Source organism: Vollenhovia emeryi, unplaced genomic scaffold (assembly GCF_000949405.1).
Source record: "Vollenhovia emeryi isolate VEMERY1.0 unplaced genomic scaffold, V.emery_V1.0 DF939168.1, whole genome shotgun sequence".
In the NCBI taxonomy this organism is placed as follows: domain Eukaryota; kingdom Metazoa; phylum Arthropoda; class Insecta; order Hymenoptera; family Formicidae; genus Vollenhovia; species Vollenhovia emeryi.
In genome coordinates this window covers 1,500,022-1,522,225 of record NW_011967198.1, presented here as the reverse complement: position 1 = coordinate 1,522,225, position 22,204 = coordinate 1,500,022, and the positions used below count along the sequence as shown (strand labels likewise).

Below are 22,204 nucleotides of genomic sequence, written 5' to 3'. Positions count from 1 at the left end.
TTTTCTTCTGAAGCAAGAACTATTCCTTCTTTTCGAGAACGCTGTGTTCTTCCTAATTGTAAATGTTACAAATTTGATCGTGCATAATATTGTATATTGTGGATGATACGCAGGTCAGTTTAATGAGACATGGTAAATTGTTAGCTGAATCGGCGCCGCAGAAATTACTGGAGAAATTTCAATCCTCGTCATTGGATGAAATTTTCTTGAAATTGTGCGAGGCACAGAATAATGCAGTCACTTTAACTGAAGATCAGGAATCCAATATGGAAGACACTGGTGGCGATGCCTTCAATCACGATCGAAACAAATATGAACAACTACAAGTATGTACGATTTTTATTGTTATAAAAAGCTTTGCAAATCTATATCATTTTAAGACACTAATAAGTCAAATTATTAAGGGAAACAAAACGGTTTCGAAAAGACAAGTTTCACGATTAAGAAGGTTCAAAGCTCTATTTGTGAAGAACAGCCTCCAATTTACCCGTGATTACTTGTAAGTATTCATCATAACTTATCAATAATGCAGAAGGGACGCTCTTGTCAACAAAACAAAATTGAAAATTGTTTCAAATTCGAATGTTGCCTTTTCGAATGTTTCCTTCAATATACTTGTGTAGTACTAAATTGTCATTGTATAACGAGCTAGAGGTTATATTTTAATATTTTTAGTTTTTACCAATTGCAAATTTCATAAAACTAATAAAAATTCTTTCAGAGCAATAACTCTTTCGGTATTACTACCGATATTACTATGGGCTTCAGTACTTTTGGCAATTGATGATCCAAAGAACTTGAATATCGGGATTGTTAACGATGAAGCTGGCAATTGCGACAGCAGCAACTTTGGCAATATTTGGAATGATGAAATCGGCTGCCACTTCAGCAACCTCAGTTGTAGATTCCTGAACAATTTGGACGACTCCATTGTGACACAGGTGTAAAAATTTAAAAATTAATCATGTAACGTAGTTATTTAATGATGTTGTACATACAATATATTAAAGTAGGATCAAATAAGCTTGCAAAATGCCTACTCAGTGCGTATGTGGACGCTCTTTATTGCTCTTACCACAAATGCAAGACGAACAAATTTATGTTTCAATCACAAGAGCTCACTCTAACGTTTTGCACGGGTAGGCTTTCCACTAACGGCTCCACTCGGCTAACGCACTGTTGCCGAGAGTAAATACAGAACAAAGCACACTCGAAAGTCCTAGGACTAGAAATATCAATATACGAAAGACACGACACATAAATATAATGTAGCGTGCACGGATGTCTTTAATGTATATGGTTAAAATGGCACTATCTGTATTCTCGGTATCCATTTGTCTGTCACCTATTTATTCCGATACACATTGGAAAAATTTTATTCAATATAAATTAATGGAAACCGATTAATTATCATTAACACGTTTATTGATGATTCTCATTAATTATATTGTGTTTTCAGAAGTACTATAACAATATTTCAGAGGCGAAATATAATATTCAAAGAGGAGAACTTCGTGGTATAATATATTTTCATCATAATTTTTCTGAAGCTTTAAAAATACGAGTGGAACATGTTACTTTCGCGAAGGATTCCGATCTTCTTGCTAGTCAGATTCAAGTTTTCCGTGATATGAGCGGTACGCTATATATGTTGTACAGAGCATTCCACGAATAGTTAAAGAAATTTTATTAATTTGTATATGTATATGTATGTATACACAACACTCGCGCGCGCGCACGTAGACAAGTATCCTAAAATAGAAAGTTTTATTAATTAAAAAACTACACAAAAAGGAATTCAAGAGCTTAGATTAAGACGATTGTACATCCTAAATATTTTGACGTAAACGACATGTAAAATAATTAATTTGTTATAAATATTTAAATTTACAATGTCTTTTGTCACAGAAGCACCAATTGGAGGTCTTCTACAGAAGAAGCTATATGAATGGTTTTTAGAGGTTATTGAGGCTATTATGAGGGACTGCAAATATATACCAAGATTAGCCACTCCGCTGATTCGAGTTAATATATTTTATAATCTTCAATTTTATAAGTAAATCTCTCTCTCTTTCTTTCTCTCTCTCTCTCTCGCGTAATACTACGAGAAAAAATTCAATTTTCTATCCTTTTCAGTTTGAAGATCCTATATATGGTACTACTGATTTAAAGTATATAGACTTCGTGATACCATCAGCTCTATCAGTGTAAGAAAAAGTCATGCCAACATAATAAAAATAAACTTAATCTACTAAACTACTTATAGTATTGTAATATGTTTTTGCAGAGTAGCCTTCATTTTGGGCAGTACAGTCTCTTCCTTCTTGATAATCACAGATCGAGTGGAGGGTGTCTGGAATCGAAGCTTAGTCCAAGGTATTAATTTTTTAATGACACTACGAAATAGACTTTACGAATATTTCTTTGCCTTTGTATATTTTATGACATTAATGTGAACATATTGTAAATATACGTGATAGGGGCTAAAGCAAAAGAAATTCTGCTGTCTCACATTGTTGTTGAGAGTATCATCACAATTATCCAGTCCATTATAGTAATTCTCATAGTCTTCCCTATATGGGGTTTGGAATGTAAAGGATCGATATTGGTTATAATCTTCCTTCTCTTTCTCACCACGTTTTGTGGAATGATGTGTGGTGAGTACTCCACTCTGTATATCAAAAAGCGTACAGCAGCAATTCGGAATCTAATGAAAATTTCCTTGATTGTTTGTGTTAATGCATTTGCAGGTTTTGTCATATCTACCTTTTGCACAACTGTTTTGTCGGCCGTATTCTTGCCAATCGGAAATTTCTTAATAACAATACTAATTACTGGTGAGGCTTTACTCTATCTGTTTCTCGGAAATTACCTCTCACTTTAATTAGTTATTAAATTAATTTTAAATTTAGTTTTTTATTACGTAATGATATATAAACAGTATACCTAGTCTACAGTAATATATAAAACGTTTAAATAAAAAATATCAAAATTAACATGACCAATATACAGCGGATAATTATCTTCTTACGTTAATCGAATTTTTATTAATATACAAATTTGACAAAATTATAGGATGTTATTGGCCAACAGAGGGAATGCCGACATGGCTTGACTGGATTAGCTACATATGGCCAACTACATTGCCCTCCCAATCTTTCAGGGGAATCATTTACAAAAATTCTTCCATTTCTGATTCGGAAGTTTATATTGGTTTTATAACAACATTAGGGTGGACAGTGCTGTTCTTTGTCGTAACTATATTTGGTATGAAATTGAAATCGTAGGTTATTAGAGGTTTTTGTCTACATTATATAAATTATACAGTCTTGCATTGTCTACAAACTGCAGTAGATAAATGTGCAGAGCGAGCCTTTAAAAGTCTTATTGATTTATGTGTTTAAGGAAATATATAATTATTCGTATTGTTGCCAGTATATAATTAGCAAATGTAGAGATCATTATCCCAGGCAGAACATCATGTCGATTCGACGTCCAACAGACGTCTGTTAGACATCTATTAGACATCCCCGACATCTATTAGACATCTAATCGACATCAACGTTCTGGCTGGGATTAGACGACCCAAGTGGCAAACAGCGTGAAATATTTATTTCATAGGTTACATCCAACATTTTTACCATCCGGATTGTAGTCAGACGTGCTTTGTAACACGAATCTTGGTGACAGGTGCCTTAACGCGCGCGCGCGAAATACATGTGTTTAATTTTATAGTTAAATTTTGTTTGATACGTCCTGACTTCTGGTATTTTAAATCCTTGAAAATGAACGCAATCCGGTGATCGAAACGTTGGATGTAAGCTATTAAAGAAATAATTTACACCATCTGCCACTTGGGTAGTTGGTCGTCTAATAATCCTCTCCCCTAAACTTTATAATTATTTTCTCCGTTTAAATAGGTGTGTGAGATATTGTTTGCTTCAAACGAATAAAAATTCATGAACTGAATTTCCATTTATTTAATTTAAATTAAAATTTTTTCCATTTGACATCAATATCTATGTTATTTTCTCTTACCACCCTCCTTAAACAAAAGGTATTTAATTGTTTCATCTTTAAGTTTTATTATGTCAATCTGTTGGTTTACTACATGTATGTATGTACATATATCTGGCTTTTCTTTTTGGGACTTATTGTATTTGTAGACATTTTCGAAAACTGTGATGCCTTCCTTTAGTAGTCGTGACATCTTCCCATCACTAATGGATTTATTATGATCCCTTCTTTCGTTCCCACTTTCATTGATTTCATGTTCCACGACTTTTCTGGGTTCCGTCTTTGTGAAGGATAATCTTGAAAAGTCTTGAAAGAATGACTGTGTGTAGGACATATCATTTAGTGATTTAAAGTATGTAGACTTCGTGATACCAACATTCCTGCCATCGTAAGCAAAAATGAAGACAATATAATAAATAAACCCACTTTACTAGACATACTTATAGTTTCATTATATATTTATGCAGATTTATTTTCTTTATGAGCAACACAGTCTCTTGTTTCTTGATAGTCACAGAACGATTGGAGGGTGTCTGGAATCGCAGCATAGTCCAAGGTATTAATTTTTTAATTAATCTCCGAAATCGACTTTACGGTTATTTCTTCACCTTTGTGTATTTTATCATCCCAAGGAAAAATGAAAACACTAGATAACGTTAATTTCGTGTTATATTGACCAAATATGACATAAATTTGGTCAATATTGCATCAAATTAACATCATCTTGACTTTTTATTTTCCTTGGGATATTAATGTGAATATAAATACGTGATAGGGGTCAAAACAGAAGAAATTCTGCTGTCTCACATTGTTGTTGAGAGCATCATCCTAGTTATTCAAACCATTACGGTAATACTCATAGTCTTCCCCATATGGGGATTGGAATGTAGAGGATCAATATTCACTGTTTTCGTCCTTGTATTTCTCAACGGGTTTTGTGGATTGTGTTATGGTGAGTACTCCACTTTGTATATAAAAAAAACATACAACAACAATTCAGAAAATGATAGTAATTAAACTTATTGTTTGTGTTAATGCATTTGCAAGTTTTATTATATCTACCTTTTGCACAACTCTCGTTTCGGCGTTAATCTGTTCAACTGGAAGTTTTTTGCCGATGATAGCAACGAATGGTGAGATTTTAATCTTTCTGTTTCTCGGAAATTATACTTTATACTTGAATTTGTTTACTAAATTAATTCTAAATTAAAGTTCTTTATTACGTAACGATATAAACAGTTCGCCTAGTCTATAGTAATATAAAATTTTTACAATAAGAAAATGTCAAAATTAACATCAACAATATACAGCGGCGATTTATCTTATTGCGTGAATAAAATTTTTATTAATATACTAATTTAACAAAATTTTGTAAAATCTTTTTGGTCGTTAAAGGCCGATATTTTGCAGTGTACTTTTATTAAATTGATTATTTTAAAATTTAAATGATTTTATCATGTAACGATATTATATTGTTAATATAAATATAAAAATATAGAAAATATTTGTTAAACTTAACGTCAACAGTATAAAGCTGAGTATCTTACGTTTAAAAAATGTTTATTTTATTAATACATTAATGTGACGAAATCATAGGAAGTTTATGGCCATTGGCGGGAATGCCGACAGTGCTTCGCTGGATTAGCTTCCTCGTGCCAACTACATTGCCCTCCCAATCTTTGAGGGGAATCATTTACAAAAATTCTTCCATTTCTGATTATGAAGTTTATATTGGTTTTATAACAACATTAGGATGGACAGTGCTGATCTTTGTCGTAACTATATTTGGTATAAGATTGAAATCACCGTAATATTATCAAAAAACGTAAAATAAAGTTTTTATCTACATGGTAAAAAAACAGCCTTGCATTGTCTATAATACAGAGTACAGTAGACAAATACATGCAGAGTGCGCCTTTAGAAGTTTTACTGAATTATATGTTCAAGGAAATATATAATCATTTGTATTGTCGGTAGTTTATATTTAACACATGTAAAAAGGATTATTATAGACGACCCAAGTGGCAAATGGTGTGAATTATTTATTTCATTGGTTACATTCAACGTTTTGACCATCTAGATCTAGATTGTAGTCAGACGTGCTTTGTAACCTGAATCTTGGTAACCGATTCTTAGCGACATACATGTGTTTAATTTTATAGTTCGACTTTGTTAAATATGGCTTGACTTCTTATATATTAAATCCTTGAAAATGGCCACAATCCGGATGGTCGAAACGTTGGATGTAACCTATTAAATAAATAATTCACACCATCTGCCACTTGAGCAGTTAGGTCGTCTAATAATCCTCTCCTACATTTTATAATTATATTCTCCATTTAAATAGTGGTATGAGATATCTGCTTCAAACAGATCAAATTTCATGAACTGAATTTCCATTTTTTTATTTAAATTAAAATTTGTCCCACTTAAGATCAATATCTATGTTACTTTCTTTTATAGCACAGGAGTAATGTTAAAGTAATTAATTACTTCTGTGCTACGACAACATTAAATGTTTTTAGAAAATTAAGGAATATTTATTTCAGACTAAAAAAGACCTCGATACTAGAATTAGATGTACATTTAACTTTAATAAGTTAATTAAATTTTGTTAATAATTGTGTCGATAGACCTAATAAAACATTGTGTTGTTCGAAAAATAAAAGGTTAAATAAAGTCGATTTTAACACCACACACGCACGCGCACACACACGCGCTCACGCACACGTGTTAAAATCGACTTTATTTTAATTTATTATATATACAATATATGTATATTAAATTAAAAAATATATATATGTATATTAAGTGACATTATATTATTACATAATATTATAGCAATTGATTCAAAAAGAGGGAAACCAGGAAAGGGGAGATGAATGAGGAGGAAACTAACTAAAGACACATGCATGTTGTTAAATTTGTTTCTCCGTTGACAACATAGTAATTTTACATGTATAAATATACACAGTTTCCTATATACAAACATCTGCTGTATACACTTCACTATACTTGTTTCGCACACTTGTAATTATATTACTTACGATAATCGTATTATTATATAATATAATTATATATGATAACACAATCGTGATGCATAATTTTGACGAATATTATCGCAAGAATATAAATATAATAATTATAATGAATTTTTACATCACAAATTTGTTATCATAATTGAGCTACACAGTTACAATACACAATTTTGTTAATTTTACAACTTTTATAGTTACATCATATTTTTGATTATGATACAGAATTACAGCAATACATGATTAATGTTTAATTAGTTATTATTAATAACCGATTATTAATAACTATTTTTTGTTATTTGTAATCCCTTTTACATGTTCTGCCGTTTCTTTTTTTATCATTAAATCTGTTTAAAATTTCGACCATTTTTATTTTGAAAAGCTCGTGTTTAGAGATCTAGAAAGAAATAGGCGATTAGCCTAATAGCCATATTAATAACTATTAAATTTATTACTTCTCTAACATCTTGTGTTCAGCAATCTATAAAAAATAGATAACCAGTCTATATGTATAATAGAATAATAATTTATATTTAATGGAATAATACTTTGATGAGTGGTAAATCTCTTTTATTCTGAGAAGCAGAATATTCACATATTTATAAAAATAGTTAATTTACTAGCGAAACTAAATGTAAGTATGATCATGGTATGGATTCTGCATGTTCTGGCAACTTTCAGCGCTCTCGTTGTTGTTGTTGTTGTTGTTGCTACTGTTGTTACTAGCAGCCATGCTAGTGTCCTGATTAAAATCATTAGTAACTCGATTAGAGTTTATTGCAGAAAGAAGCAGCCGCGGGCCACAGGATCGGATTGGACGAGTAGCAACGAGACAGTCAACTATCTGTCTTATAGTAGGCATGCAGGTTTTGCTGTATCCTGGAAAACACACATCACATGCTCCATCAGAACTGAAAAAATGCATACTCGACTGCCGTCACGTCGTCTTGGGTTTTAAGCTTTAAATTCAAGATATCATTATTTATAATCGATATTCGAAATTTAGCCCAAGAGATCGGATAAAAAATTCAGAATAAAGTTTTTTTTTATTACTTTTGCAACAAGACATTCGACTTGAAAATTAGAAATTAATATTACGCAAAACAATTTCTCAATTCTGGCATTAATAGTCGCGAATAACTTGGAAAATTGCAGAACATGACAACATTTCATAACACCGAGAACGGAAACTTTTGAAACATTTTATATGCATGCAACCCAAAATGACGGATTGTACATCTAGTTGTTATAATAAATACGCACAAACAATCATCTAAACTCAGATGTAGTAAGTACGTAGGAAAAACGAACAGGATTGAAGTTATATCGCATGCATTTTTAAATCGTGAGCAAAGGGGCAAACGCAGAGGTAAGTATGACGGACAGGGAGAAGTCATAAAGTTACAATCTACAAAAGAGATGATGAAATTTAAGCACTAAAATAATAGAAAGTTAATCTCTTTTAATTGTCGTTAAACTGGCATAGCTAACAATGAACTTTAACATAATCGTGTGATGTATGAAAACTCATTGTCCTATTATAGTCTTCTTTTGATATTTTTGACAATAATAAAAATAAGAAAAGACCTGAAAAAAAAGTCGGGTAAACTTATTGCTGACGACTTCGTTTTACTTGAATCCCTAAGCATTCCTAATAAGCGGTAATCGAAATGAGATCTGGCTCAAAGAGGGTACAATAGGTCCAAACAGATATTCATTGTAGATAGCTTCACCTTAGCTCTTACTTGAATCTGTCCCTTCAAAGGTGTTCTCGTTGCGAGAATCGAAATCAGGGTCCGAAAGGGATTAAAGGTATTCCTCATCGGTGATTCCGCTTTAACATTTAAAGGCATTCTTGGTGTGCTAATTAAAATGGGGATTGTTTATCATTAGATTCGTTGAACGTATTTCTTAAGCGATAAAGATGCGTAATAACACATGCAGTAACCCAGTGAGAAATGATTCGTCGATCGACGTCGAAATGATGTCGAATCGATGTCAATTCGACGGTGTCGATGTTGATTCGATGTCGTTTCGACGTCGATCGACGAATCATTTCTCACTGGGAAAGGGAAACAGACCTTAAATGGGTTTTCCACAGAGTCATCGAATACAAATTAATAAATATTCTAAATATCTACTTGTTGTTAATGTAATCGGGTTTAAAAAGAGTTACAAAACATCGTTCAACATCAAGCGAGTCATGGAGAAGGCGAAGGGGGGGGGGGGGCAATAGCGCTGCGATACTGTATACAAAGTTAAAAAGAATTTGCTACATACACTCCCGAACGTACGCGAAATACTTCTTCGTTACAGGTTTGTAATAATACTTATTGTTAGCATTCGCATGCATGAATAAACATACAAATACGAATAAAAAATTAAAAATGCATAGGAGCACTTATTAACAATTATGGCATAATGTAAATTTTGTTGCAATTCTTTTGGCACATCTCGCTACTTTTCACATAAGATGTCCCGAAGAAACGTAGAAATCGGTACTGTGGTATCTTGTCGAGTTTATAATTCATTTCTCGACAAAAATGTCGACGTTATACGACGTGAAATATCTTCTTAACTTTCAGTATTATCAATAACAATTAAATTAAGATTGGCAATATCACGCTCATTAAGTAAATATGTCTCGAAATTTGGATCAGTGATCAAATTCTACGCCTGGCAGAACTACGTGAAAACATATGAAAGAACGTATCTGGAACAGTTTGCCTGAGAGACAGAAACAATATGTTGAAAGAAAAATGATTTGTTCACATTTTTCGGGGCGCTCTCTATAAATCCAGAGAGAAGCGTTATCCTTAAATCGATGTATCGCTTTGTCACTTACAGCTAATAATTATTCTGCGTAATATTGACTGTAATATTACTAATTGTAAGATTGTCTTGTCGTGTCATATGCAACTCTTGCGTAAATCATCCAACAATTTCCCGATCGTCTGTCGGGAATAACAATTTCTTCCGTTGGTCCATCCTATCGATAACGAGCTATAGATTTAAAGTATTTGATAATAATAACAGAACTATCACAATAATTATGTATAATAATACTGTAACGGCGCAGGTGTTTATGTAAAGCCAAGAGATACCGACGCAATAGCAAAATTACGCTTCGCCTATAATCTTTAATAGTTAATGTGACATTTATCTTTTTGTTAAATTAATTATTAAATATACATTATATATTAAGTAACTGTAAAATCTTTCTTGTTAATTGTCAATTAAGTAGCAATATATCAATCAGTTAATCAATTAACATTTGTTTCGCAGTTTTGCATAATGTGTGACACAAATGCGTTCGTTAATTATATTTAAACAATTATACAGGGTGTTTTAGAATTACATATATAAATTTAATTATTTAGTAGAATTCATAAAAAAAGATCTTAATAATTTTATGAATTCTATTATTAATTCTATATCCCTTATAATAAATTTAAATATAATTACATATTACCTCGTTATAAAAGATTTATCGGCTTTTATCGAAGTAGTTATATGTCCGCGGAAATACTTGTATCCAAAAACCGATGAAGCTTTCGTAACAATTAAATCCATCTTTCAATATATTTTTAAATTTCTATATCACGCACGTGTCGTAAATATTTCGAATTCTAAGCCACTACAGAAAAATTTCGTACATTCTTCTCGATTACTTACTTATTCGATTTACATAAAATCCAGAAAGGAATTCTCTTCTTTCTATAAAGATTTTCCTCACATATACATATATATTATTCAGTGCGAGACATTTCTCTTCACATATATTGTATTTCATGTAATTTCTAACGTCTCATATGCATAAAATACTTCCCAGTGCTTTTTTTTATGTAATCAAATCACGAATTCTCAGCTAATTCTGATTATAAGGCAGTCTCCTTCTCGCTGATAATCTTGATTCCATGCTGCGTGAGAATCATTTTTACTTCCTCTTTGTCTCGGATGTTTAATTTCTGGGTTGAGTCTTCAGTTTCATTGTCCTTTCCCAAATTTTGCGCTTGCAATTTCAAATTGTCGGTAGACTTATTCAGGCGGTCCACATCAGCGGCCGATCTCTGCAGGGATTTTGATCTTCTCGAATCTCCCGATATCTGTAGATTATCAGCGGATCCAATCAGCGTTGTATTTTTCACGACCTTGAGCACCTTATCACTCGCTTTCGAGGATATCTTTGCCAGTTGGAGACTATCCACCGAAGAGTACCGTCTCTTATCTCGTGCACTTCCACTGGAATCCTCCTTTTTTCTAAATAAGGAGCCTTTGCGGTTGACCTTCTTGGCCCCGCTCGTCAAAATCGCAATTTCGTCCTTGGGTATGAAATACAACTCCCGCGGCTGGTCCCTGGCCATCGGAGAGCCGTGGATGAACAAGGGCTGCGATTTCGATCTTCCGGGATCCTTGATTCTCTCTTTGTCGAAAATCCTGCTTCGATCGTCAGCCGATTTCGTACCGCTCTGAAAACCGCAGTTTTCAATCTCAAAGCTGTCGTCGTCGTCTTGATGCGGTTCTACCATTTTATAAGTATATCTATCCGCCGGTAACGCGGAGTCCGGATCGAAACTGCCATCCACCTCGCCACAGATTTTGCAGAGCTCGCAGGGAATTTCCTGAATCTTGCCTTCAAGATCGTCAGCGGACTCCTGAAGATTAAGCGAGCCGCAAATGTCGCACTCAATGGAATCGTCGTCATCGTCAGCCAGCGAGCTACAAGTCGATCTGAGTGTGTAGAATGTCTCCTGGTTCGGGCTGCTCACTTCCTCCTCTGTTCGGAAGGTAATTTCGTTCATGTAACAACAGATCGAGCAGAACTCATCTGGAATATCGAGTTGCGAGCCACTACTATTCGCCTTTGTCGGCGGCACGCCTAGAAACACCTCCTGGATACGCTTGATCGACTCGTAGCTCTTCGACTTCTTCGAGAACGTGTCATCCTTCTTCGGCTTCTGCGTAGATATTTCATCTGACACAATCATTGAATCCAAACTACCCTGAAGAGGTACGTTATAACGTCGCACCTTCCTTGTATACACGTCCTTAATTTCATTAAAGTCGCACTTCGTTTTGTTATCAGTGTTTTTTGCCGTTTTTATTGCTTCTTGTGCTTGTTGTGCTTTGTTATCACTCATTTTCACAGCCTTCTGAGTTTGAGTCTTTTTCGGGCTCTTCGTGGAAGACGTTCTCGAGGAATGCTGAGAGAATTCTTCAGTTCGCGACGTCTCTCGATTATCAGTAAGTTGAGTTTGTTTCTTCAATTCGATGTAACTCTCGGAATCTTTTCTGGGACTTTCCATTTTCGCTGAAGACTTCTTCGAAGAATCCAGAAAGACTTCCTCCAGTTGAGAAATAACACGATCGTTGATAGCTCGATCATATTCTTTCATATCTTCGCTTCTATAAAATACTTGGCTTTTCTTTTTAGGACTTTTTGCATTTGTAGATACTTTCGAAGATTTTTGGGATCCCTGTCTAGATCGAGACATCTCTCGATCACTAGTGGCTTTATCATGATCCTTTAGTTCGCGTCCATCGAATTGAAACTCCTCGACTTTTCTGAGACTCCTCGTTTTTGCGGAGGATGATCTTGAAAAGCCTCTTTCTGCACGAGACATCTCTCGGTCCTTGACAATTTTACCTTTCTCCTCGATATCTTTCTTATCTACATCGTAAATCTGTTCTTCTTGGACTCTTTCGGAGTTCTTCAGCTTCATGGAAGAACTTTGGGATGCTTCATATTGGAGCACCTGTGGATCGTCGGTAAATCGATGTTGCTCCTTGACCTCGACGTCGCGAGTCTCACCTTCTCTAACCTTCCTCGGACTTTTGCGGGAGTTCACAATCGATTTTAAATACTTGCCGTCTATCTCGAGACTCGAATCGCAAGATGTCGCCCGTTTTTCCGAAGAATATGTACCCAACTCTGAATCTTTCTCCGTTCTGCTCGTCTTGTCAGCCTCTCGCGACATCCTAAATATTTCTTTTGCTCGTTCTCCAACTTCAAAGTAATTACTCTTCTCTACTTCTGCCACCGATACTGATTCTTCCACGATATACCTCAATTGATCCGCTTCTTCGGAAGACTTTGCGCGATTATCGATTTCTTCAGTCGTGAAAGATTTCTCTTTCTGGCTTTTAGGAATCGTCGCATCGATCAGTACTTGATCATTGTATGATTGAGTGTCGCTCTTTCTGACGCTAGTCTCACGATCATTTTCAGAATCGGCTACGTTATCTGTCACATCTTCTATTTGACCGTCAGCGTATTTCGTTAAATTCAATCTGGCAGTATATACGGGTTTCTTTGTTTCTTCTTCATCCTCGTCGGAACCGTATTGGCTAAGGCGATAGTCTTCCTTGTCTACGCTGAAATCGGAAAGAGCACACTCGTGGCGACCGTCCAGTGACGTCATTGACACGTTTAGCGACGAAGTTATCGCCTTGGCGTCTAGATATTTAGTTCTATCCGATTCGAAATCGACTGTCTCTTTGCTGGCACCGATTCCCACGTCGATTTCTTTTGCACTAAGTTCAGTTAGTTCTGCATCGTCTTTACCTACCTTACCTAGCTGTGAATTTTCCTTGGATTTATTTTTATCCTCGTCAAGCTTAATTTTAAGCTCATTTGTAAGTTTTTCTATCATTAATCTACGATCGTCCTTCATAAGTATGCCATGGCTTAAATGTACAGGCTGAACTTTAACAACATCGGTAAACTCTAATTCTACGTCAACTATTTTTTTGTCGCTAACATCAACTTTCTCCTCTACGGCACTTTTTACCCTCGACCTGGGGCACCTCTCCAATCCAATTTCGCTAAAATTAGACCGGTCCGAACCTACCTCGTCATTAATCGCTTCTACCGTAAACCTACGTGTTTCTTTCAGCGCGTTCTTACCATCTAAATCTACTCCTACATCGATTATTTTCTTCTGGGGAATAGTTTTTCTATCGCGAGCTTCAACTTCATCATTCATAGAGCCTTCTCTTTTCGGCCAGCAACATTCTCCTAATCGAAGCTCACCCGAACTCGACTCACTAGGTGGAGTCTTCATCATTAATTCGCGATCGTCGTTCAAATCTAAATCTACATCAGCAATTTCCATCTTAGAACTCGAATCCAAGGCCTCTCTCTGTTCAATCTCAGCTTTATCCTTTACTGCACTTTTCATTATTGACCTAAAACATTCCTTTGGCACGAGTTCACCAGAACTTGGCTGGCCAGTTTGAACTTTCACGATTATCTCGCTCGAACCTAAATCTACGTCAACAATTTCCGCTTTAGATTTCAAACTTGAAGCTTCCCTATCCCTCGCAATGGCGTCTACCGTCAACCTACGATCCTCACTCAACACCAACTCGCTAGACGTCGAAGGTTGAATCTTTACTATTATCTCGTGATCGTCATTCGAACCTAAGTCCACGTCGATGATTTCCGTCGTGAGACTGAAATCCGAGACCTCTCTCTGTCCAGTACTAACTTTACCCGCGGCACTATCTACAGCCGTCGATCTATGACCATCTTCTGACGAAGGACCAGGCTGAGACCTCACCATCGGCTGCTCATCAAGCGCACCTACCTCGTCTACAATTCGCGCGACGCCGGTCGCGCTGGCGATGATCTGTTTCGCCTGACCGGGATACGCGGCTCGAGATACGTGCTTGACGTTGCCGTTGTCGACGTTGCTGCTGATCACGCTAACGAATTGCTCGTGAATCTCGTCGAGCCCGCCACCGCCACCACCGCCCGCAGCATTCTGCAGGTTTTTGCGTAGCACCACCGCGTCCGGCACATCGATACACGCGGTGATCTCGATCGGGCTTGGCGAGCCCATGGTTACATCGCTGGGCGACGGCGTTAGGAATGCGCTTAGGTATCGGGGATCTATGTGTAGATAATTGTTCGCATTCGGCGACGGCAGTTCCAACTTACTTCGGTGTCCAATCGGCAGCGGCAGCGGCAGCGTGAAAAACATGACGATTCTTTTATTGAACATTACATAATTTTCGCACAAATTTAGTCGCGTGGGCTCTCGTTACGTTCCCTCACACGCAGTTATTCAAATCATTGGATAACTGTACATAAAATATTTCATTTTCGAATAATTATTATACGCGAGTGTCAGAGTTTAATCCCAATTCCAATTTCACTTGTACACTTGTAGCTTTGTTTCACTCGGCATCCTTCATACAATAAATAGAATATGAGAATAAATGGGGTTGCCACAGTCCCACGCGACTAGCAAAGAGGATAATGGTGACAAAGGTGTCCTAGAAATTTGATTCACTGACGATATCATTTATTACCATTGAGATCTTTCTCCAGAATTAATCGAGCAATTTTATTACTTCACATCTTTATTGTCAACAATAAAATATTAAATCGAAATATTTATCGAAAAAATTTTTTATTATTTCTTATCAGTGAATAAAATTATTTAAAGTGTACGTTGTGCTCTTAAATCTACACTAATCGCGACACTATATGAACTCTCGGCACACACCGTAAATATTTTTGTTACCAACAAAAATTATTTTTATTGTAACAATATTTTCAATAGTATCAAGTTTAAATTTTCCGTGCCTGCTGAGAGTTGGGCGTGTATTCCTGAAGCTGCTTAAAACCTCAAAAGAATAATTTTGTGCAAAAAAACAGTGTTAAGAAAACAATAAATAAAATACGATTGCTTATAACATTTATTAAACATTAATTTAAACAAAAACTTGATATTGAATATTAAATGCACACATTTACATGTTCTTAGACTAATTACAGTAAACAGAAGGTAATTCTTTACAAAATATCATATATTTAAAATAATTAAATAGTAAACAGAAACGGTACAATAAATAATTCTTCCATTATTAACAAAGAAATATAATGACTAAGATATATTTCGCAGATTAAGATTTTGCGATGATACGGTTAAAATAAAAGTAAAAAAACATATATTTTCCTAAATATAATATTTAATCGCACGTGTTCCAGAGTTCGAACATACTTTAAAAGCAAAATCGATAACGTGTGGTTAAACATTCATGAGAAAAATACGTGTCTCTTTTATTTTCATCTATCACATATCCAGAGCTCATAAAAATTTAAGGAAGGTATTTTGGGCAAGTTTTCTTGTAAATATTGTATTCGATGGGAAGACAGGTAGGAAGACTAGATAAAGGATACCGTACATCGCATATAAATTCCATCGAAATATTACACCCCACAAAAACTGCAATGCGTTTCTTTTAAGTATCTCATCTTTGTACATACAATACACGCGAACTACATATACAATAATATGTATAAGAAGGTAAAGATTAATGTTTCTATGCACAATCGATAATTAATCAGGTTCTAATTGGTTCTAAATAAAAACCAATAATATTCTGTTAATATCAGTTAACGTCAATGATCAAGATAGTTCAAAATTAGATAACGTAATTTTCCAAGCACAGTCTTTTTATTTACTTAAAAGTTTGATGTTCACTTTTGGATATTCTTGTTGAATTTCCTCCCATATTTTTTACAAGCTTACTTCAATTTTACTACATATCTAACTTTGAATTTTCATTTTGCGTCTGCAATTGAGACCAGATTTTCATTGGACTATCAGCATTATATCATAACAAATACACCATTATAAAAATAAAATATATAATCTCCTCTATAAAATGTATAAAAATTGATAGCAATATATCTACAACGAGCCTATCATTATTAAAATATCACATTAAAAATACAACATAATCATTTAAATTTAAAAAATTTGTCTCTTTCCAAGTTTTATCTCACTGCAGCTATATTGAATTATGACACGAAAAACGAAATCGTCATTTCTACTAACTTAGCCTTCCTTCAGATTTATTTCATAATTTATAGTTTAATGATCAAGATAGATTGATATGTGTAATAATTTATAAAAGTTTGTAAAATAAGTTTTTTTGGCACATCATAATCCAAAATAATGGCTTTCGTGGGCGAATATTCGCACTGTCTCACTCGAGCAATCAAGCAACGATCAGTTTTATTACGCACAATTTAATTAACATGGTAACTATCTTTTTTTCATTATCATTGAGCTCGTGTTATTTTCTGCTTCGCTATTGTTTACCAATTCCCCTTTTGCGCCGTTCTCCGATCATGTTTGCCACATGACTGTGTACGGTGTATAAGAAAAGCATTCAAACGTGAGGTAATCGGAAAGCGACGCAAGAGGAGGATATTTTATTTGCGTGATCCAGCAGCGACCGATGCAATTTCTCGCGCAGATATACAAATCTCAAGCTTAAATCTATATGACTCCAGACACATCTTATTGCTCTCGTATCATTTTAATTCTCTACTGTTCAACTATAGCTTTCAACTTGTAAAAGCTTTCATCGTATTTATTTAAATTATGTACTATTATTATCTTATCTTTTCATTTCGCATGTTAAACATTTTGAAAAATCATCTCTAAACTTTGTATCTTCAATATGTGCAGATCTCCTATCTGTGTATCATGTAAATTACGTTTCAAACGCCCATCAAATCCATCAAATTTAAAGAATAGAGGATTAATAAGCTAATATAGACTAAACAGAAAAAAGCTCGACTGTCGTCGTTGTAAAAGAATGTGTCTAAACAGTATATTCGCAACTCACATTGTCGTGTCTGGCATTCTCGCGTCGTAGATCTCGTGCTTGTAGATGTAATCGATGAGACAATCCTGCAGCAGATATCTAACGCTCTCGCCGCGCTTCAGTGCTCGCCTGATTCTCGTCGAACTAACTTCGTTCGGGATCCATTCGGTCACGATGCAAATGTTGTTCTGAAAAATGCCAAGAAGGGAAAATTGCATTTTGCAGCAATTCGAGACTGCTTCCGAAGATCGGCTACACCGGTTAAACGATAAACAATACTTTTCTGATGACTTCAAAGATCAGGTTGTCAAGTGTAATTAAAATCGCAAATAGAATTTAATTATAAATCGCGTAGATATTTACTTAAATGTAGTTTGTTTATTTCAATTAATATTCTTGGACGTCTATTTAAAGCTAGCGCCACACTATGCGTAATTCATAATACGCGATTCGTGATTCGCAAAACTTCGTTGGAGATTCGTTATTACTTACTACATTATTTCGTGATTCAGAGTTTATCATTCGTAATTTGCTATTTGTAGTTTCGTTTGTCAACTTCGACAGCTTTAAAAATTTACCTATTATCACAGGACTTGTATTACAAGTTTACAATTCGCACGGCGAATTGACGTGAATTTTCCTCCACACTATTCACGAATATACAAATCGCGCATAGTGTGGGCGATTGTCACGATATAAAATGTTGCCATAATAACGTAATGTTCCCGTCCGGCAAACGTTGTAGATTTTCCTTCGATGTACTGAAAAAAAAACCCCCTATTGAACGAGCACATGTCGAGCAGCAAAAGTACAATTCAATAAGAAAATGGGAATTCACGAGAAAACTCGCAATATCTTATATTATATATAAATATAATAACATATATAAACTCTCCTCTTTTATAACTTTTATAATCTTATTTATTTATTTTATTTTGTTATTTATAATCTTGATTTGTTTACTACTGGACCTATACTATTGACGTTATCTCAGCCTATCTTAAAGATTTTTATTTCACACCTATGAGCTGTATAGAAAACTTATGTTTTATATTCGTGTTTTTGCAAATTTCATTTATTTGTATATCTTATTCCTAATGTGAATCTGTATGATCTTACTTTATATCTTTTTGTAACATTTTCATTCAAATTTATTGTTTCTCCTATGTACACTAAAGGTTATCCCGTAAATAAAGACTTATTATTATTATATTTACCATGTGCTTGGAGAGGATGTCGGAATCATAGATGAACTTATTGGGACAGGAACCCTCTCTGGTGATGACCACAAGACCATGCTCGCCGACAATCGCGTCAATCTGCAACACAAGTAAACCAACATTTCTCTCGCTATTTTACAGCTCTATGATATTTACAAGGTACAAGATTCTAAATCAAAACTGTAAACACGAACGGAAGACGCAAGAATTAGCAAGTTTGTTAGAAGGAACCGATATCCATCACACAATAAAAGATGTGCTGTTAAAAAATATTCCTATCCAAAGCAATCGCGGTGTAATTGCCGTGGCGCGTAACTCACGTCTTCCTCCAGCCAAAGTCCGCAAATGCCGAAGCTCTCGAGTAGGTCCGCGCCGCACAGCAATTTAATCTGTATCGGCGTATTGTCCGCGCTGTTTTTCACATTCTCCGGTATCCATTCGGTGTCCTCTGTCTGCAGGTGGTGCTTGATGTCATTGGAATTTGACAGCATGGAGTTGAGCAGATTTTGATGGTGCTGCAAGGAGACGCGAGTCTTGGTCCAGCAATTCTGCCTGGTCTCCCACGTGCTCAGCCGAATCCAGTCGCTATTCTGCAACGCCAGACGCAGCATCGCGCATCTGTGGGTAGCGCTGGCCAACTCCTTCTTGGCGTACGCGTCGTGCACCGGGGACATCACTCCACCGACGACAACGTGCGTCCCCATTCGATGCAGATGGTCTCGAGCAATCTCTGCAACGTGCAATTACTCGTAAGAATCACAAGTGCTCGTCGCAATTACAAAATTCACTCAATTATATTCGGCTGTTTGCGATTAATCGATTTCCACGGTAAAGCATTGAACAGGGAGGCGCGAGAAGAGTCGAGAGACAACATAATACGAAAAGGCAAATTAAGCGGGACCGTGTCCCTCGTGTGATGCAAATGTGATAAACAAGCCGCACGCATGGCAGCGACGTGACATCACGCGTGATAAAGCGACGTGACGCGGCGACATTTCGCCGCTCCGTAGCAGCGGCACTGCTCGGGGGCGAGGACAACGGACAGATCGATATGATACGTACCGAACATCCGCAGGTGCATATTCGTTGGCGGGTTATAGCTGCCGCACGACATCAGAATTACACGCGTAGGCGCCATTTTGCGCGCTCGCCACTCGTCGCCGCATCGGCGGCCGACCGCACCTCCGTCGCCGTCAAATCGACCCGACGCGCTGCCGCTGGGCAACAACAACGACGACGCCGACGCGCGCGTCGCCAAGTTGCGTAACCTACTGACCGCGTTTAGGAACGAATCGCGCGCCGATCGCCGCCATGTTATCTCGAGCATCGCCGGCCAATAGGGGGTGCTCTCGGCCCTCACCGGCGCGCCACCTGGCCAAGTTACGCCGAATCCATACCATGCACGGCCAGAGAGAAGTCTGAGAGCTGTCACGGCCTGGTTTTACGTGACCCTCGAACCCGATGCGCCATCTGTGTACATTGAAAACATGGACATGAACTACGTAGTCAATGTCCACGGTTGGACTAAGTGAATAACGCAGGTGTATGTACACGTTACGGTTGTATTCCGTGCTGTGTGCATGAAATGTCGATAAAAATAGAATTATTGATTTTTCGTTAACAAGCGAACAGTACGGGAATTCTGTAACTTGCAATCGATGCCTTTCGGTATCGTTAAAAATGGATAGGCTACGAGAGATTAGACCGAATACATCGATAAATTTCGTCATATTTCGCGTACTTTCTATGATGTAGATCAACGGTTTTCAACATGCACAATGAGCTCAACATACTCTGATTTGTAGAGCTCTATTTAATTAAAACGCGAAATTATATTTGCAATCGGATGCATACTATAATAAAATGGAAGTTGTTATACGTTTGTTAAGTTTTTACTTTACATTTACCTCAAATTTTTGTGGATTTGTTTTACTTTTAAGAGATCGTTAATAAATATTATACATTCGGGATATTTTTATGATGAATTTATGAACATGTAATATGTATATATGTATTTTACATTACAAGAATTTCGTGTTATTGTATGCATACTGAATATTTCATATGTAATATCGAAAGAAATATTGTCTTGTACAAATATTATACTTTTAATTTTATAATGTAATTATTTCTTTTTAATATTGTATGCATTGTACAGTAAATTATAAGAAAAATGAAATAGATAATAAAATTGTAAGAAAATCACATTGTAAAGAAAAGAGGACCGCTGAACCAAATTGGCGGGGGTGGTGGAGGGCCTCTACAAGTTGGTCTGTTTGTATCGGATAAAAATTCAATTCAAATCTAAAAGAAAGGCATCATTTCATTTATAAATAGAAAATACAAAGTTATAATAAAATATATAGATTACCAGGTTTATCGAGAACAATCTACTTCAAATTTTGTTGCCAAAAAGTATATCATTACTTATGTTACGTTTAAAAAATTTTAAGTTTATAAATTACGATTCATTTATTTCACTGGAAAAGTTTAACATATTATAAGGTTTTACAACTACGTACATTATAAGAAATAAAATTATCTAAAAAGTTTATCATTTTTTCGACATCATATTTATTCTATTTATACTATTTCAAATGTCGCGCTTCAGTAGGCCACGCCAATATGGTGCTTACTGTCCCACCCCTTACGTCTTCTTAAACAGACTGAGGGGAAATTGCTCCCTCCAGTTATTCTTTCCTCCATGGTTTTCTGTTCCTGCACTGGTGAACTAGTGCAGTAAGCTAGAATAATTTCAAAAAAATACCTTTTGAAAAAGGTAACAAAGACGCCAAGTATAAGCGTGCGATCCGAATAAGAACTGTACAATTTAATTAATAAGAAAAAATATACTTGTCTTACTCCAATTTCTTGCTAGTTCACCAGTGTAGCAACAGGAAATAAGTCTAGTAATTGTTAAAGTTGACCATTTTTAAGTTTAAGAACCCTGTCATAACGACGAAATGCAAAGTACTTTCTGCTTTACAAACTGCAGTGTGAAATAGCACGATAGAACGTATACAGGGTGAATCTTTCCATATCCGACAAAATTTTTAAGAAGATAGAACGGATCGAGATGAATGGAAAAGTCCTGTACCATTTTGCAATTTTCGTAATAGTTAACGAGTAATTAATTATTAAAAATCGTTGTCTTAGGCCGGCCTACCGCCCAATTCTAACGCGTGGCGCGCGAGATGTGCGCATAGCAATATCGATCGCCGGGCGGTCACATCTTGCCACGCGCTTGAATTGGGCGGTAGGCCGGCCTAAGACAATGATTTTTAATAATTAATTACTCGTTAA

General features: G+C 35.7%; 3 protein-coding genes across 4 annotated transcripts; 2 read left to right on the top strand and 1 right to left on the bottom strand.

Annotated features, from left to right (window-relative positions):
• Positions 1-9: 9 nt before the first annotated feature.
• LOC105564178 (ABC transporter G family member 20-like) lies at positions 10-3,969 on the top strand. The gene is made up of 10 exons (XM_012016387.1): positions 10-326; positions 405-499; positions 722-941; positions 1,460-1,637; positions 1,909-2,024; positions 2,137-2,207; positions 2,288-2,376; positions 2,481-2,657; positions 2,751-2,837; positions 3,076-3,969. Exons 1-10 carry the CDS (start codon positions 123-125, stop codon positions 3,285-3,287), a joined length of 1,449 nt encoding a protein of 482 aa, XP_011871777.1. The 5' UTR covers positions 10-122; the 3' UTR covers positions 3,288-3,969.
• A 95-nt stretch (positions 3,970-4,064) lies between these two features.
• On the top strand, positions 4,065-7,684 carry LOC105564179 (ABC transporter G family member 20-like). The gene is made up of 4 exons (XM_012016388.1): positions 4,065-4,573; positions 4,793-4,969; positions 5,064-5,150; positions 5,614-7,684. The coding sequence occupies exons 1-4, from the start codon at positions 4,498-4,500 to the stop codon at positions 5,826-5,828; spliced, it is 555 nt and encodes a 184-aa protein (XP_011871778.1). The 5' UTR covers positions 4,065-4,497; the 3' UTR covers positions 5,829-7,684.
• A 235-nt stretch (positions 7,685-7,919) lies between these two features.
• On the bottom strand, positions 7,920-20,939 carry LOC105564180. 2 transcript variants are annotated; one of them, XM_012016389.1, is made up of 5 exons: positions 19,964-20,939; positions 19,222-19,631; positions 18,899-19,000; positions 17,703-17,869; positions 10,728-14,993 (listed from the first exon to the last, which is right to left on the bottom strand). In XM_012016389.1, the coding sequence occupies exons 1-5, from the start codon at positions 20,226-20,228 to the stop codon at positions 10,931-10,933; spliced, it is 5,007 nt and encodes a 1,668-aa protein (XP_011871779.1). In that variant the 5' UTR covers positions 20,229-20,939; the 3' UTR covers positions 10,728-10,930. The 2 variants fall into 2 exon arrangements, 1 of the variants encoding a protein (XP_011871779.1); XR_001009096.1 differs by lacking the exons at positions 18,899-19,000; positions 19,222-19,631; positions 19,964-20,939 and adding exons at positions 7,920-7,931; positions 18,260-18,339.
• Positions 20,940-22,204: the final 1,265 nt, after the last annotated feature.